Source organism: Physeter macrocephalus, chromosome 12, assembly GCF_002837175.3.
Source record: "Physeter macrocephalus isolate SW-GA chromosome 12, ASM283717v5, whole genome shotgun sequence".
Classification (NCBI taxonomy): Eukaryota; Metazoa; Chordata; class Mammalia; order Artiodactyla; family Physeteridae; genus Physeter; species Physeter macrocephalus.
This window is the reverse complement of record NC_041225.1, coordinates 17,308,349-17,327,819: the sequence shown is the minus strand read 5'-3', so window position 1 is coordinate 17,327,819 and position 19,471 is coordinate 17,308,349. Positions and strand designations below refer to the sequence as shown.

The 19,471-nt window shown below is 35.9% G+C and overlaps 1 protein-coding gene across 1 annotated transcript in view; it reads left to right on the top strand.

Moving 5' to 3' along the window:
* Positions 1 to 19,234, top strand: part of TSGA10 (testis specific 10) — a 106,927-nt gene extending 87,693 nt beyond the window's left edge. Inside the window, exons 17-20 of the mRNA XM_024129966.3 lie at positions 10,013 to 10,215; positions 11,959 to 12,063; positions 12,241 to 12,390; positions 18,752 to 19,234. Coding sequence (XP_023985734.1) covers positions 10,013 to 10,215; positions 11,959 to 12,063; positions 12,241 to 12,390; positions 18,752 to 18,776 — 483 coding nt within the window. The 3' untranslated portion in view covers positions 18,777 to 19,234. The remainder of the gene's footprint in view (positions 1 to 10,012; positions 10,216 to 11,958; positions 12,064 to 12,240; positions 12,391 to 18,751) is intronic.
* The last annotated feature ends 237 nt before the right edge of the window (positions 19,235 to 19,471 follow it).

Sequence of the window (19,471 nt, the reverse complement as noted above, 5' to 3'; positions counted from 1 at the left end):
GGGATTGCAGGGTCATATGGTAGTTCTATTTTTAGTTTTTTAAGGAACCTCCATATTGTTCTCCATAGTGGTTGTATCAGTTTACATTCCCACCAACACTGCAGGAGGGTTCCCTTTTCACCACACCCTTTCCAGCATTTATTGTTTCTAGATTTTTTGATAATGGCCATTCTGACCCGCGTGAGGAGATACCTCATTGTGGTTTTGATTTGCATTTCTCTAATAATTAGTGATGTTGAGCATCTTTTCATGTGCCTCTTGGCCATCTGTATGTTTTCCTTGGTGAAATATCTATTTAGGTCTTCTGCCCATTTTTTAACTGGATTGTTTGTTTTTTTAATATTGAGCTCCATGAGCGATTTGTATATTTTGGAGATTAATCCTTTTTGTCTGTTGTTTCATTTGCAAATATTTTCTCCCATTCTGAGGGTTGTCTTTTTGTCTTGTTTATGGTTTCCTTTGCTGTGCAAAAGCTTTTAAGTTTAATTAAGTCCCATTTGTTTATTTTTTTTTTATTTCTGTTACTCTAGGAGGTGGGGTAAAAAAGATCTTGCTGTGGTTTATGTCAAAGAGTGTTTTTCCTATGTTTTCCTCTAAGAGTTTTATAGTGTCTGGTCTTACGTTTAAGTCTTTAATCCATTTGGAGTTTATTTTTGTGTATGGTGTTAGGGAGTGTTCTAATTTCATCCTTTTACATGTAGCTGTCCAGTTTTCCCAGCACCACTTATTGAAGAGGCTGTCTTTTCTCCATTGTATGTTCTTGCCTCCTTTATCGTAAATTAGGTTACCATAAGTGCGTGGGTTTATCTCTGGGGCATTCTATCCTGTACCATTGATCTATATTTCTGTTTTTGTGCCAGTCCCATACTTTCTTGATTACTGTAGCTTTGTGGTATAGTTTGAAGTTGGGGAGCCTGATTCCTCCAACTCCGTTTTTCTTTCTCAAGATTGCTTTGGCTATTCAGGGTCTTTTGTGTCTCCATATGAATTGTAAAATTTTTTGTTCTAATTCTGTGAAGAATGCCATTGGTAGTTTGATAGGGATTGCATTGAATCTGTATATTGCTTTGGGTAGTATAGTCATTTTCACAATATTGATTCTTCCAATCCAAGAACATGGTATATTTCTCCATCTGTTTAGGTCATCTTTGATTTCTTTCATCAGTGTTTTATAGTTTTCTGAGTACAAGTCTTTCACCTCCTTAGGCGGGTTTAGTCCTAGGTATTTTATTCTTTTTGTTGCAATGGTAAATGGGAGTGTTTCCTTAATTTCTCTTTCTGATTTTTCGTTGTTGATGTATAGGAATGCCAGAGATTTCTGTGCATTAATTTTTCATCCTGCAACCTTACCAAATACATTGATTACTTCTAGTAGTTTTCTGGTGGCATATCTAGGATTTTCTATGTATAGTATCATATCGTCAACAAACAGTGACAGTTTTACTTCTTCTTTTCCAATTTGTATTCCTTTTATTTCTTTTTCTTCTCTGATTGCTGTAACTAGGACTTCCAAAACTATGTTGAATAAGAGTGGTGAGAGTGGACATCCTTGTCTTTTTCCTGATCTTAGTGGAAATTCTTTCAGTTTTTCACCATTGAGTATGATGCTTGCTGTGCGTTTGTCACATATGGCCTTTATTATGTTGAGGTAGGTTCCCTCTATGCCCATTTTCTGGAGAGTTTTTATCATAAATGGGTGTTGAATTTTGTCAAAAGCTTTTTCTGCATCTATTGAGATGATCATATGGTTTTTATTCCTTAATTTGTTATTGTGGCATATCACATTGATTGATTTGCGTATATTGAAGAATCCTTGCATCCCTGGTATAAATCCCACTTAATCATGGTATATGATCCTTTTAATGTGCTGTTGGATTCTGTTTGCTAGTATTTTGTTCAAGATTTTTGCATCTATGTTCATCAGTGATATTGGTCTATAATTTTCTTTTTTTGTGATATCTTTTTCTGGTTTTGGTATCGGGGTGATGGTGGCTTCATAGAATGAATTTGGGAGTGTTTCTCCCTCTGCAATTTTTTGGAAGAGTTTGAGAAGGATGGGTGTTAGCTCTTCTCTAAATTTTTGATAGAATTCACCTGTGAAGCCCCCTGGTCCTGGACTTTTGTTTGTTGGAAGATTTTTAATTATGGTTTCAATTTCATTACTTGTGATAGGTCTGTTTTTGTTTGCTAATTCTTCCTGGTTCAGTCTTGGAAAATTGTACCTTTACAAGAATGTGTCCATTTCTTCATGGTAGTCCATTTTATTGGCATATAGTTGTTTGTAGTAGTCTCTTATAATCCTTTGTACTTCTGCAGTGTCAGTTGTGATTTCTCCTCTTTCATTTCTAATTTTATCTGTTTGCATTCTCACCCTTTTTTTCTTGATGAGTCTGGCTAAGGGTTTATCAATTTTGTTTATCTTCTCAAAAAACCAGCTTTTAGTTTTATTGATCTTTGCTATTGTTTTCTTTGTTTCTATTTCGTTTATTTCTGCTCTGATCTTTATGATTTCTTTCCTTCCACTGACTTTGGGTTTTCTTTGTTCTTTTTTCTCTAGTTGTTTCAAGTGTAGGGTTAGATTGTTTATTTGAGATTCTTCTTGTTTCTTGAGGTGAGATTGAATTGCTACTTCTGCAGTGTCAGTTGTGATTTCTCCTCTTTCATTTCTAATTTTATCTGTTTGCATTCTCACCCTTTTTTTCTTGATGAGTCTGGCTAAGGGTTTATCAATTTTGTTTATCTTAGAACTGCTTTTGCTGCATCCCATAGGTTTTGGGTCATCATGTTTTCATTGTCATTTGTTTGTAGGTTTTTAAAAATTTCTTCTTTGATTTCTTCAGTGATCTCTTGGTTATTTAGTAGCGCACTGTTTAGCCTCATGTATTTGTGTTTTTTTACAGATTTTTTCCTGTAATTGATTTCCAATCTCATAGTGTTGTGGTCAGAAAAAGATGCTTGATACAATTTTAATTTTCTTTAATTTTCCAAGGCTTGATTTGTGACCCAAGATGTGATCTATCCTGGAGAATGTTCCATGTGCACTTGAGAAGAGAGTGTATTCTGCCACTTTTGGGTGGAATGTTCTATAAATATTAGTTAGATCTATCTGGGCTACTGTGTTATTTAAAGTTTGTGTTTCCTTATTTATTTTTATTTTGGATGATCTGTCCATTGGTGTAAGTGGGGTGTTCATGTCCCCTACTATTACTGTGTTACTGTCGATTTCTCCTTTCATGGTTGTTTGCATTTGCCTTATGTATTGAGGTGCTCCTATGTTGGGTGCATAAACATTTATAATTGTTATATCTACTTCTTGGATTGATCCTTTGATCATTATGTAGTGCCCCCCTTATCTCTTGTAACAGTCTTTATTTTAAAGTCTACTTTATCTGATACGAGTATTGCTAGTCCAGCTCTCTTTTGATTTCCATTTGCATGGAATATCTTTTTCCATGTGTTCACTTTCAGTCTGTATGTGTCCCTAGGTTTGAAGTGGGTCTCTTATAGACAGCATATGTATGGGTCTTGTTTTTGTATCTATTCAGCCAGTCTGTGTCTTTTATTTGGGGCATTTAATCCATTTACATTCAAGGTTATCATCGATATGTATGTTCCTATTACCATTTTCTTAATTGTTTGGGGTTTGTTTTTGTGGGTTTTTTTCTTCTCTTATGTTTTCCGCCTAGAGAAGTTTCTTTAGCATTCGTTTTAAAGCTGGTTTGGTGGTGCTGAATTCTCTTAGCTTTTGCTTGTCTGAAAAGCTTTTGACTTCTCCATCAAATCTGAATGAAATCCTGCTGGGTAGAGTAATCTTGGTTGTAGGTTTTTCTCTTTCATCACTTTAAATATATCCTGCCACTCCCTTCTGGCCTGCAGAATTTCTGCTGAAAAATCAGCTGATAACCTTATGGGGATTCCCTTGTATGTTATTTTTTGTTTTTCCCTTGCTACTTTTAATATTTTTTCTTTGAATTTAATTTTTGTTAGTTTGATTAATACGTGTCTTGGTGTGTTTTTCCTAGTGTTTATCCTGTAGGGGACTCTCTGTGCTTCCTGGACTTTGGTGACTATTTCCTTTCCCATGTTAGTGAAGTTTTCAACTATAATCTCTTCAAATATTTTCTCAGACCCTTTCTTTTTGTCTTCTTCTCTTGGGACCTCTATAATTCAAATGTTGGTGTGTTTAGTGTTGTCCCAGAGGTTTCTGAGACTGTCCTCAATTCTTTTCATTCTTTTTTTTTATTCTGCTCCTCTGCAGTTATTTCCACCATTTTGTCATCCAGCTCACTTATTCGTTCTTCTGCCTCATTCTGTTATTGATTCCTTCTAATGTATTTTTCATTTCAGTTATTGTGTTGTTCATCTCTGTTTGTTTGTTCTTTAGTTCTTCTAGATCTTTGTTAAACATTTCTTGTATTTTCTCAATCTGTGCCTCCATTCTACTTCTGAGATTCTGGATCATCTTTACTATCATTACTCTGAATTCTTTTTCAGGTAGATTGCCTATTTCCTCTTCATTTATTTGGTCTTGTAGGTTTTTATCTTGCTGATTCATCTGTGACATATTCTTTTGCCATCTCTTTTTTTTTCTTTTATGAGTGGGATTGTGTTCCTGTCTTACTGGTTATTTGGTCTGAGGCTTCCAACACTGGGGTTTGTAGGCTGGGTCTTGGTGCTGAGATGAGGAACTCTGTGAGACCTCACTCTGATGAATATTCCCTGGGGTCTGAGGTTCTCTGTTAGTCCAGTGGTTCAGACTCGGAGCTCCCACCACAGGAGCTTCAGCCTTACCCTGGGCTCATGAACAAGATCCCTCAAGCCACATGGGGCTGCAAAAAAAAAAAAAAGAAAGAGAGAGAACAATAACAAAGTAAAAAATAAAATTAGACTAGGAAACTAACAGATATGTTAGTAAGAATATAAAAATAAAAATATAGATGAATCAACAACCAGAAGGTACATCAGTACCCCAATAGTAAAAAAGAGGAGGGAAAAGGAAAAAAAGGGGGTTGGGGGAAGACCTTGGCTGTGGAGGGCAGGGCCTAAGCAAGGGTGAGGTTTGGGTGGTGGGCGGGGCCTATGCTTAGGACCCACAGGAAAAGACCCTGGGGGCTGTGGGGGGGTGGGGCTTAGGCTCTAGGAACAGAAGGGACCCAGGCGTGCCCCCACCCCTGGTCTTAGAAGGCAGGGAACCTTACCTGGGAGCCCAGCAGGCTTCCTGGCCTTGAGTGGGTAGGGCAAATGCCCTCCTCTCCTCTCCTGCTCCTCCAGTCTGGGAGGGCCCCTCCCACCTGCCTCTCCTGATCTCCCCGGCCTCCCTCCTGTGCCCCCAGGACCAATGAGGGGCGGGCGGCCTTGGAGGGCAGGGGACTAGCCTGGGAGCTCAGCAGGCTCCCTGGGCCCAAGTGGGCAGGGCAATCATCCTCCACTCCTCTCCCGCTTCTCCCAGATGGCCCCTCCCACCTGCATCTCCTGATCTCTCCGGCCTCCCTGCTATGCCCCCAAGGATGCATGTGGCCTGGATCAGGCTTTGGATAGGGGGAACCGGCTTGGGAGCTCAGCAGGCTCCCCAGCTCTAGTGGGCCAGGCAATGGCCCTCCGCTCCTCTCCCTCTCTTCCGGGTGAGTCCCTCCCACCTGCCTCTCTGATCTCCCTGGCCTTAGGGGGCACAGATCCTGTCTGGCCTCCACTTCTCCTGCCCCCTCAGTCCCCCTACATCCTACTGGTTCACTTTGGGGTTCCTCCCATCTCCTTGGGTGTCAGAGTCCTCCACCAGCAGCCAGCAGGCACCCTAGTTGTAGGGAGAAGCTAACTCCATGTCTTCCCACACTGCCATCTTGACTCCACCCTCTCTTTCCTTTTTAAGGCTGAACAATATTCCATTGTGTGAATATACCACAGTTTGCTTACAGTTTGTGGACACTTGGGTTGCTTCCATGTTTTAGCTATTGTGAATAATGCTGCTATAAACATGGGTGTATAAATCTCTCTTCAAGATGCTGCTTTCATTTTGTTTGGGTCTCTACCCAGAAGTTGGATTTCTGGGTCATATGGTAATCATATGGTAATTCTATTTTTAATTTTTTGAAGAATCTCCATACTGTTTTCCAAAGCAGCTGTACCATTTTACATTCCCACTGACAGTGCACAAGTGTTCCAGTTTCTCTACATCCTTGCCAACACTTGTTGTTTTTCAGCCTTTCTTTCTCTCTTTCTCTTTCTTCCTTCCTTCCTTCCTTCCTTCCTTCCTTTCTTTCTTTCTTTCTTTCTTTCTTTCTTTCTTTCTTTTCTCTCTCTCTCTCCCCCACTCCCTCCCTCCCTCCTTCCCCCCACCTGTCTCTCTCTTTTGCTAATAACTATCCAGATGGGTGTGAAGTCATCAGGCTAATTCTCATAGTATTTTTAAATACTCCTGACATAAATTTTTTAGCCTTAGAATTTAGTTATTTATGTATATATGTTTATCCCCATAATAAGCTGTATTTCAACTGCAAGAACTATCTTATTTATCTTTGTATTTCTTCAGCTGTTCTATGCATATAAGGGACAGTCAAATAATTTTTCTAAGTTAAACTTTTGATTTTGAGATAATTGTAGATTCACATGCAATTATAAGAAACTATACAAAGAAATGTTGTGTCTCCTTTACCTGGCCTCCCCCAATGGTAACATCTTACAAAACCATAGTATAATATCTCAACCAGGCTTTTGACATTGTTTCAGGCAAGATATGGAACATTTCTATCACAGGACCCATCATGTTGCCCTTTTTTAGCACTATCTACTCCCCTCCTATCCACAACCTCTCCTTTACCCCTGGAAACAAACAGCTAATCTGTTCTCCACTAGTAAATTTTGTCACTTCACGAATATTATATAGATAGAATCATATGATATGTAAACTTTTGGGATTGGATTTTTTCACTCAGCATAATTCTCTGAAGATTCATCCAGGTTGTTGCATATATTAGTAGTTCATTCCTGTAACATAGTTTGTTTAATCATTCATCCTTTGAAGGACATCTGCTATTTCCAGTTTGGAGAGAGAGAGATAGAGAGAAAGAGAGAGAGAGAGAGAAATTAAAGACCCAAATAAAAGGAAAGACATCCCACATCCTTGGATCAGATGACTTAACACTGTTAAAATGGCAGTACTACCCCAAATTGGTCTACAAATTCAACACAATGCCTATTAGAATCCCAGCTGGATTCCTCATTGAAACTGACAAGGCGACATAAAATTAATATGGAAGTGCAAGTGACCCAGAATAGCCAAAACGATCTTGAAAATGAAGAACAAAGTCAGAGCACTTCCCAATTTCAAAACTGTCTATAGTAATCAAGACAGTGTAGTACTAGCATAAGGAAAGATATATAGGTCAATGGAACAGAATTGAGAGTCCAGAAATAAACTCTTACATTTGTGGTGAAATGATTTCCAAAAAATTGGTAGCAATACAATTTAATAGGGGAAAAATAGTCTTTTCAACAAATGCTACTGGGACAACTGAACATCTACATGGAGAACAATGAAGTTGGATTCCTATCACAGACCATATACAAAAATTAACTTCAAATGTTTTATGGGCCTGTATGTAAGAGTTAAAATTATAAAACTCTTAAGAAGAGACCATACAAATAAATCTTTGTGACCTTGGGTTAGGTAATGCTTTTTTAGAGTCACATCAAAAGTACAACAGAAGAAAAAATAGATTAGAAGGACTTCATCAAAATAAAAAACTTTTGTGCTGCAAATGATATCAACAAAGTAAAAAGACAGTGTACAGAATGGGGAAAACATTTGCAAATCATATATCTAATAAGAGATTTGTATCCAGAGTGTATAAAGGACTCTTGCAACTTAGTAATAACCCAACTCAGAAAATGGGGAAAGGATCTCAATAAACATTTCTCTATAGACACTACATAAATGGGCAAAAAGCACATGTAAAGATGCTCAACATCATTAACAGTCAGAGAAATGCAAAACAAAACTATACCATTTCATAACCACTAGGATGGCTATAATTTTAAAAAGACAACAGCAAATGTTGGCAAAGATGTAGAAAACTTGGAACCCTCATACATTGCTGGTGGGAATGTAAAATAGGCCTCTTTGGAAAATATCTTGGCAGTTCCTCAAAATGTGAAAAAAATAGGATTACCATAAAGTCCAGAAATCCCACTCCTATTTATCAAAGAAGAATGAAAACATAGGTCCATGTAAAAACTTATACACAAATGTTCTTATCAGCATTATTTATAATAGCCAAAAAGTGTAAATAACTCAAATATTCTTACATCTATGCAAGGAATATTATTTGGCAATAGAAGTAATGAAGTATTAATACCTGCTAAAACATGGATGACTCTTGAAAACATTACACTAAGTGAAGGAAGGCAGTCCCATAAGACCACAAACACATTGTATGATTCCATTTATATGAAATGTTTAAAATAAAGCAGATCATAGAGACAGAAAATAGATTAGGGATTGTCTAGGGCTAGTGCTGGGGTAGGAGTGGGGCAATGACTGCTAATGTGTGCTGGGTTTCATTTTGGGATGATGAAAAAGTTCTCACAATAGATTGTGAGATTGTGGTATGATCATACAACTCTGTTAATATACTAAAAACCACTGACTTGTACAATTTAAATGGGCAAGTTGTATGGTATGTGAATTATATTCCAATAAAGCTGTTACCAAAAATGCAATGCTCCATTTTATATTCCTGCCAGCAAGGTATATGAGATTGCCATTGCCCATTTTAATGTTAATCAACACAAAAACTAAGAGATTTGCCAGTTTGATAAACTACAACATTGGTTCACCTGAAAGAGATTTTGCTCCCCAGGAAACACTTAACAATGTCTATAGACATTTTTGGCTGTCACAACCAGGGTGGGGGGATGCTATGGATCTCTGGTAAGTAGAGGCCAGGGATGCCACTAAGCATCCTGTAATGCATAGGGCAGCTCCCTACACCAAATAAACGTCCAACCCCAAAGATCAGTAGTGTCAAAGTTAAGAAATCCTGGACTAGAAATACCGTCTTGATTTAATTTCTATTTCTTTGATTATTAGTAAGGGTAAGTTATTCTATATGTTTACTAATTAGCTGTAAATTGTACATTTTCTGTTCACATCATTAGTTCATATTTCTCATCAGTTTGTTCATCTTCCTTATATTAATAAGATATTAACTATTTACTGAGTTTATTTTCATCTGGTTTTTTTCCTTGTAAATTTTGTTTGTTTATAATGAGTATAAATATGTTTGTTTTTTCTACAGTCAGACATCATTTTTTAATTGTATCTAGTCTAAAAAGTTCTTCCCCTACCTGCCCGCCCCTTTCCTAATAATTTCGTTTTTATTTAACTTTTTTTTCTTAGGGTTTTATCTTTTTACATTTAACTTTTTTAATGCATATATAAATTATTATAATGTGTATTATGAGATAAGGAATAATTTTTTTCTAAATAGTGATGTCTGGTTTTCCTCCTTTTGAAGGAACATTTGGCTTACAGAACGTATTTTAGGCTCAAGATAACCTTCAAAGAGTGAAGTTTTCCACAGGATCATGCAAGAGAGGGAACGTGCAATTACTCCTTATCTTTCTTAACTATGGAGCACGATGACATTCCGTCAGGAAATTAGGTGTTTATAATTCACCCAACTCAGGACAAAGCAGTAGTTACAGATACTACCATGTCAGTCTTGCAGAAATAAATTAAGAAATATCAAAGCTGGAAATAGAAATTGAAGTTTAAGATTAATAACTCTTTACTTAAATTAATGAACTTTCTGATATTATCAGAGAGTTGGGGAAAGTGATACTCAGTGTGTGTGCGTGTGTGTATCTGGTGAGAAGGAGGACACAATTTCTAATCAAGAAATTAAAAGTGGTTGTCAGTTTATAACATAATACAGACATTTTATGAGTCTCTGATAATATATCAGTTAAGTGAACAAATAGGAATAAGTATAGGTATCTTCCTATTATTGTACAGATGGAGAATGAGTTGGATTCTGCTCGTTCTGAAATAGAACTCCTCAGGAGTCAGATGACAAATGAGAGAATCTCCATGCAGAATCTAGAAGCTTTGCTGGTGGCCAATCGAGACAAAGAATATCAGTCTCAGATAGCACTTCAAGAAAAAGAATCTGAAATTCACCTTCTTAAAGAACACCTTTGTTTGGCAGAAAACAAAATGTGAGTTGGTTAGCAATATGATAACATAAAGTCATATTTCTAAATTTTTGGTACTTTATAGATTAATAGAATTTTAAAGCTGGCATTTAGACAATTTAGTGCCATAATTTGCTATTAATTAAACTGAGGACCCCAAAAATTGTGATTTGTCTAAGATTTAGTACTTATTTCTATTATATGTTTATCTAAATTTATCTAAATTTAAGTTTAACCATCTTTGTTGATTGTTTGGATATAAATGAACACCTATTGATCTAACATAATGCCTTTAGGAAATAACCAGATTAGAAGAAATTAAGCACTTCTGAAACCAGAATAATTTTTCTATTTATGGACCCACCTGGTAGTGCTACCGTCTTTCCATTTGTCACATAATATTTCCCTATGTACCTATGTACCTGTAAGTGTATACTGGTTACCTGGAAGAACTACTGCATTTACAGAATGCTGAAGACTTCCCCCAGAGCATTGATTTTGACTTTTTTTATTTTAAGAATCCCTAATACCGTTAGCACCTTATTTACAAGACTGGAGGATTAGGTGGAAATGCCTGCCTGCATAGTGAATATTTTATTATTAAACATAGTGAATATTTTATTATTAAAATATTAAACTAATATTTTTATTAAAATATTTTATTATTAAACTTAATATTTTATTATTAAACTCACCTCTCACAAAACTTCATGGGGACCCTTAACCACTGTTCTTATCTGTCCCACCTATAACACTTTTTCATCCAGCCTCAACTCTGCCCTGCCATCCGAACAGGGGACGTGGGGAAGGACAGGAATCATGGTCTCAGGAATCAGCCACTTGTAGGAGCCCCCGACTAAGCAAAGGCTGCAAAGCCAGGGCCCGTTTCCTTCAGAAACTGATTTTAGGTTTTGGCAGCTGTGATTGAGTCATTCTTTTCAATCACTGCAGCTGGGCTTTTGGGGTACCTTCAACCAGTTCTGCAGGATCATTTCCTCAAGCCGTAGGTGGAAATTGCCTCAGTGTAGTGTGCCGACACTCCCACCTTAAGGGGTACATTCTGTTTTAGACTGGCTGGTGAGTAGTATCAAGTAAGCTTGATAAAGTTGTGTGTTCTTAGTCTCTAAAGTTTAGACTCCAGCAGTCTGTAATGCAGTCCTGAAAGCCAGCAGAGAGGATAGAATGTTCTGTGCAAGCAGCATTCACCTCTGTCATATGCCTTATGGTAGTGTGCCTTATCACAGGGTTTTTGAGGCAGTGTTTAGCCCTAAGGAAGATCCTGTTAAATTGATGAGATTTTGTTTTTAACAGTAGATATATCAAATTTCATTGCAAGTATATATAAGGCATTTGGTCAATTAAATGTACATATATACACACACATTCATCATGGTGCTAGTGAATTCCAGTATTATATGCACTGGAATATGCACCTAATACCTTAAAGTACACTTGTAAAAATGATCTGCAGTAAATAAGTAATATAGGTAGATAATAGATAATAGTACCCCTCTAAACATAGGGAAACTGAGACAGAAAAGGTTTGACTAATGGAATGGGGCTGGGACAGCTTAGGCTTTTAGTAGGCTACTTTGCACATTTACTACATCTAAAGCTGGCATATTTTAGAGGCACTAATACATCTATGAAAATGACAATTTTGCTTGGATCCAGCTGAGAAACCATTGCCAACATGGTTTCATGTACTCTAGGAGTCCTAGCCGTATTTTACCTGTAATTAACTGTCACTCACATTCTTTTACACAGGGCCATCCAGAGTAGAGACGTGGCCCAGTTCAGGAACGTCATAACGCAGTTGGAAGCTGATTTAGACATTACCAAGAGACAACTAGGGACAGAGCGCTTTGAAAGGTAAGTGTGTCTCTATGCCACGTTCAGCCTGGAAAGCATTGTTCCTTGGATAACCACAGATTTTGGTTATTTCATGATGCTTAGATTTGAAAGCATGATTTGAACTATAGTTCTACGACAGTGTTAATAATGTCGCTGGATATAAAGTTTAGTAAAAGTCTCACTGTTTTGCTTTAGGGAAAGAGCTGTGCAAGAACTTCGCCGCCAGAATTACTCAAGTAATGCTTATCATTTGAGTTCCACAATAAAGCCAAACACAAAATGTCACTCACCAGAACGTGCTCACCATCGATCTCCTGACCGAGGCCTGGATCGATCATTAGAAGAGTAAGTGGTTTAAGGATCCATTCTTCGGGAACCATATAGCAATAAAAAATGAATATCTGAGGGAGTAAGAAAACTCTGTAACAGTCTACCATTAATAGTGCTATTTAAACATCATTACATAATTAGATATGTAGACATAAAAATAAAGTATTTTGATAATTCATTTTATGTAAATATGTTAAAGAAAGGTCTATTTTATCTAATGTCTACATAAATTATATTTTTTAAATCTGATTTTCTTTTTTTTCTACAACATACAGTTTTTTCATATACTTTCATTGACAAAATATTGGCTAATTATTACAGCACCATAAAATACATATACTTCAGGAAAATAATAGGCTAATTTTTCAGAGGAAAATATTTTAGATATATTCCTGTATGTCACAAATTTCGTAAAAACATTTTTATTTAGAAATAATTTCAAACTTACAAGAAGTTAACAAAAAATAAAATAATAAATAATAATAAATAAAATAAATAATAAAAATAAAATAATACAAAGAACATCTGTGCAACCTTTTACCCATACTCACTATAATTAAAATTTTACCCCATTTGCTTTTTCTGTGTTTATGAGACAACACGTGCTGTCTCATGCACTCACACTCTTGCACTTGTTCCTCCCTCTCTCTCTTTTGCCCTCTCCCCCACCCACCCCAACAGACTTTTTTTTTTTTTTTTTTACAATAACTAATACCTCCAGTTTGAACCATCCTCACAGGTTTCTCCCTTGCCTCCTTCCGTTCTGTATTTGTACATCCTTTCTTCTCCAGTGAGAGCCCTGGTTTAACATCAGCACATTTGCTCAACAACAGCAATGCAGCTATTCATCTGCTCAACCCCAGAATGCATCTAAAATACTTTCAAAATGTCTTCACCTATGTCACTACAATAAACAGGCCAATGTAAAAAAAGTTCAGAATCTGTTTGCAATTCTTCCTTTCTATCCCCATACATTACCTTTCCCAAGTCTTGAGGGCATATAGTCAAATACTGTGTTCATAACTTACTTGGATTAATTCTTTTTTTTCTCCTTTCACTGTGGTTATGGTATACATTTGAAATACATTAGATTCATTTGTTTCAATTTGCTTTCATTTTTCATTTTTCTTGATTATGTTGAGATATCCTAACCAAGAAGAAGAGATGTCTTTCCATTTGTTCAAATTTGCTTTGTGTCTTTCAGGAATGGCTTGTAGTTTTTTTCTTTATTTAGGTTTTGAACATTTCTTGTTAAGTTCATTCCTAAATATTTTATTATTTTTTGTTGCTATTGTAAACGGGGTTTCCTCCATTCATTATATCTTCAAAAGATGCTATTTTTGCATGTTAATTTTCTATCACATTACCTTGCTAAATTCTTTTACTGTTTCATTAAGTTTTGTCATTGAATCTTTAGGGGTTTCCAGATATACTATCATGTTATCTGCAAAAAGAGATAATTTTGTTTCTTCTTTTCCTATATGTATCTCTTGAATTGTATTCTCTAGTTGATTGCATTTGCCAGTATCATCAGAATAATGATAAATAGCTGTGGCAAAAGTGGACATTCTTGTTTTAATTCTGACCTGTGGTGGGAATGCCAGTGGGGTTTGTCCATTAAGTAAGATACTGGCTTTAGGATTGAGGTTTATATGTTTTATGATATTAAGGAAATACTACTCATTACTATTTTTTCAAGACTTTTTATTAGAAAAGGATGTTTTTGTCAAGGGCCTTTTTATCATCTATGAAGATATGTTTTTTTCTCTTTAGAACTATTAATATGTGAATTATATTAATAGATTTTCAGGTACTGAACCATCTTTGAATTTCTGGCATAGCCCCTACTTGGTCATAGTGTATTATTTTCTCGGTGTTCACTACTATTTCATTTATTTTAGATCTGTGTATCAATATTCGTAAGTGATATTGGTCTGTAATTTTCTCTCTGTGCTATTTTTGTCAAGTTTAGATATCAATGTTATATTTGTTTCAAAAAAAGAATTTGAAAATTTTTTGTTTACCGTGCTTTGAAACAAGTTATATAGTTGGGGGTTATTTGATCTCTAAAGATTTGGGTGAGTTTACCTGTCAAACCGCGTAGCCTTGGTTCTTTTTTTTTTGTGGGGTGTACTTCCTTAATAACTTTTTCTATTGCTTCTTTTTTTTCTAAAGCCTTGACACGACTTTTAAAAAAAATTAATTAATTAATTAATTTTTGGCCGCGTTGGGTCTTCATTGCTGTGTGCGGGCTTTCTCTAGTTGCGGTGAGAAAGGGCTACTTCGTTGCGGTGCACGGGCTTCTCATTGCTGTGGCTTTTCTTGTTGCAGAGCATGTGCACTAGGTGTGTGGGCTTCATTAGTTGTGGCACACAGGCTCAGTAGTTGTGGCTTGTGGGCTCTGGAGCACAGGTTCAGTAGTTGTGGCGCACAGGCTTAGTTGCTCCACGGCATGTGGGATCTTCCCGGACCAGGGCTTGAACCCGTATCCCCTGCGTTGACAGGCGGATTCTTAACCACTGCACCACCAGGGAAGTCCTCTATTGCTTCTTTGGAAATTGGTCTTTTTAAGCTTTCTATCTCTATTTGTCTAAAAGTTATCTAGGTTTTCAAATTTATTTGCACAGAAATAACCAATGCAATATCTTATAAATTTTAAAATTTCTTCTGTATCAATAGTTATATCCTGTTGTCATTTCTTATTTGTATATGTATGTTTCTTCCTTTTTTTGTTGATTACCTTAGCTTATGGTTTGTTTACTTTGTTCATTGCTTCAAAGAACCAGCATTTTGATTTATTGATTTTAATCTGGTTTTCTTTCTTATTAATTTCTGTTTTTATTTATATTATTTCCTTCCTTGTGCTTTTTCATTTACTTTGTTGGGTTTTATTCCCTAGAGTTTTTTGTTTGTTTGTTTGTTTTTGTTTTGTTTTGTTTTTTTTTTTGGTGGTATGCGGGCCTCCCTCTGTTGTGGCCTCTCCCGTTGCGGAGCACAGGCTCCGGACACGTCAATATTCGTAAGTGATATTGGTCTGTAATTTTCTCTCTGTGCTATTTTTGTCAAGTTTAGATATCAATGTTATATTTGTTTCAAAAAAAGAATTTGAAAATTTTTTGTTTACCGTGCTTTGAAACAAGTTATATAGTTGGGGGTTATTTGATCTCTAAAGATTTGGGTGAGTTTACCTGTCAAACCGCGTAGCCTTGGTTCTTTTTTTTTTGTGGGGTGTACTTCCTTAATAACTTTTTCTATTGCTTCTTTTTTTTCTAAAGCCTTGACACGACTTTTAAAAAAAATTAATTAATTAATTAATTTTTGGCCGCGTTGGGTCTTCATTGCTGTGTGCGGGCTTTCTCTAGTTGCGGTGAGAAGGGGCTACTTCGTTGCGGTGCACGGGCTTCTCATTGCTGTGGCTTTTCTTGTTGCAGAGCATGTGCACTAGGTGTGTGGGCTTCATTAGTTGTGGCACACAGGCTCAGTAGTTGTGGCTTGTGGGCTCTGGAGCACAGGTTCAGTAGTTGTGGCGCACAGGCTTAGTTGCTCCACGGCATGTGGGATCTTCCCGGACCAGGGCTTGAACCCGTATCCCCTGCGTTGACAGGCGGATTCTTAACCACTGCACCACCAGGGAAGTCCTCTATTGCTTCTTTGGAAATTGGTCTTTTTAAGCTTTCTATCTCTATTTGTCTAAAAGTTATCTAGGTTTTCAAATTTATTTGCACAGAAATAACCAATGCAATATCTTATAAATTTTAAAATTTCTTCTGTATCAATAGTTATATCCTGTTGTCATTTCTTATTTGTATATGTATGTTTCTTCCTTTTTTTGTTGATTACCTTAGCTTATGGTTTGTTTACTTTGTTCATTGCTTCAAAGAACCAGCATTTTGATTTATTGATTTTAATCTGGTTTTCTTTCTTATTAATTTCTGTTTTTATTTATATTATTTCCTTCCTTGTGCTTTTTCATTTACTTTGTTGGGTTTTATTCCCTAGAGTTTTTTTTTTGTTTGTTTGTTTGTTTTTTTTTTTTTTTTGTTTTGTTTTTGGTGGTATGCGGGCCTCCCTCTGTTGTGGCCTCTCCCGTTGCGGAGCACAGGCTCCGGACACGCAGGCTCAGCGGCCATAGCTCACGGGCCCAGCCGCTCCGCGGCATGTGGGATCCTCCCAGAGCGGGGCGCGAACCCTGTTCCCCTGCATCGGCAGGCGGACGCGCAACCACTGCGCCACCAGGGAAGCCCCTTCCCTAGAGTTTTGAGTTAGAAATTTAATTCATTTATTACCATTCTTTCACTTTTATTGATGTAGATATTCAGAGCTATGAATTTTTCTGTGATCACTGCTTTAAATATATCCCATAGATTCTGATATATAGTGTTTTTGTGATCATTATTTTTCCGAAATTCTGTAATTTCTGTTTGTATTTTCACTTTTAACCAAGAGTTATTTGATAGAAAATTTTTTAATTTTCAATGAGAAGAGCTTTTTTGTTTGTTTGTTTTGGTTTCATTTTTAATTCCTAGTGTTATTGCATTGTGATCAGAGACTATTGTCTATAATATTTCTATTTTATGGACACTACTGATGTTTTCTTTGTACTTTACTGCATGATCAATTTTTGTGAACAGTTCATGTGCACTTGAGAAGATATATTCTTTCTTATCAGAGTATAGTGTAATATATCTAAAAGATTTGCCTTTTTAATTTTATTTAGTTCTTTTGTAATGTCGTTTAATTTTTGTTCACTTGTTTTACTAAGAATGGTGTTTTAAAATCTATTATTAGTATGTTTTTATTTCTTATGTATCCTATAAATTTTGTTTTATATAGGTGGTTTGCTGTTTTATTTGTAGCATAGATATTCTGAACTGTCATATCTTTATTGTGAATATGGCTTTTATGAAGTGTTATTTTCTGATGTGTTTAATTTTTTTGGAAGGAGGAAGGACTTGACGCCTACTTTGTCTGGTATTAGAGTTACAACTCCTGTTTCCTTATTGTCTCCATTTGCCTGGTAGATCTTTGTCCATCACTTTATTTTTAACTTTTTTGAATCACTGCATTTTAAGTATCTTGCTTTTTTATAGTATGGATTTGAGTTTTGCTTTATGAATCATTTTGAAATTTTTTTAAAACAGGTGAGTTAAGCTCCTTCATATTATTGATATAATTGTTAAATTTGGCCTCAACTCTGTCATATCATCTTATGTTATGATAACCGCATCTACTATGTGATATTTACTCTATTTGATTATTCTTCTTTGCTTGTGAACATTTCTTTTGATATTCAAGAAGTTTTATGTTTCATTATAATGGTTACCTTTCTATTAATACTTTTAATAGTACCCTTATAGTATCCTTTTTTAAAAATTTTAACTTTTTGCTGTTAGTTTTAAATGGTATCCTTTGACTGCCACCTATTATCCAGACAACAGTCAATGTACTTAATTTACTTTCCCCCAACCACTGATCTGTTTCCTGTTCCTATAATGTTGCCTTTTCAAGTTGTCATATAAATGGAATCATGTGGTATGTAGTCTGTAGTGGCTGACTTTCACTCAGCACTACATATTTGAGATTTATCCAGCTTGTAGTATGTATCAGATATTATTGGATATTCCTTTTAACTGCTGAGTAATATTCCATTGTGTGACTGTAACACAATTTTGTTTTGCTTTGTTTTACTTTTTTTATTTTGAAATCATTACAGCAGTCTCACAGGTAGTTGCAAAAATAGTACAGATAGTCCCACATATCCTTCCCCCAGCTTCTCCAATGGCAAACCAGGAAATTGACATTGGCATAATTAACCAGTTTATAGGCCTTATTCGGTTTTCACTAGGTTTTACACACGCTTGTGTTTGTGCGCAGTTTTTTTACACAGAGAACATATGACACCACCACAGTCAATGTTCTGAATTGTTGCATCAGCCCTGAGGAACTCATTCCTTCATGATACCCTTTTATAGTCACAGTCCTCTTGTTCTCCTCCCTATCCCTGAGCAAACACTAATTTCTTCTCCAGCTCTATAATTCTTTCCTTTTGAGAATGTTGTATACATGGAATCACACATGGGATGTAAGTTTTTGAGACTGGTTTTTCTCTCTTAGCACAGTGCCCATGAGATCCATCCAGGTTGTGTGTGTCAATAGTTCATTCTTTTTTATTGTTAAATCCATAGTATTCCATGATATGGATGTATCACAGCTTGTGAAAACTGAGTGAAAAAATACATTGTATCTGTTTTCTTTCACAGAAGCTGAGGGAAAAATCCTAAGTCTTACCAAAGTAATATTAGAACACATTTTTTTATTCATCATGAAATCATTGAGTTGAAAATATTAATCTACATAATTTTTTTCTCTCTTATAGGAATCTTTGCTATAGAGATTTCTGACACGTGAAAAGTTTCTTCATATCCTTGGAGAGGTCAAAGTTTCAAACTGATTTTTTTTTGGCTATATGATTGCATTTATCTTTTGAATGCTTGACAATGTTAAATGAATTTATTAACGTTGTGCCTCTGAATCTCTGTTTTCATGTGCCATATCGCAGTGATCTGAGATGACTTATAAAAAAATGCATATGGCTCTTTCTATCCATACAGTAATAGTGAGTGTAAAATCTGCTTACTTCACTATTGAACACTGTTATGTTAACTATCCGGAGTAAATAAAGAAGATTATAAAAAGAGGGAAAAGTGTTTTTACAAAACTGATTTTTTCTTTGTGATTTATGCTTTCATGGCTGGATAAGTTGTGCCACAATCGGTGCAGTTTACCAATACTGGCCTGGGACCCCATATTCCATTTTGGAACCAATGTGACATTAACTCTAGGCCATAATCTGACTTCAAAGCAGTAGATAGTATGAGTGTGTCAGGGTTTTTAAATACATAGTGTTGTACCACTAATTAACATACATTTTCTACAATTGTTTACCCCTACTATTTTTAGAATGGTAGGTGATGCTATATCTGTCAAGAATGTAAAAATTTTTTAAAAAATCTGTATTTTTAATATGTTTTTCTTTAAAATATTAAAATACTGCAATCAACTTAATTGCCATTTTATTTATTTATTTTTTGCCTGT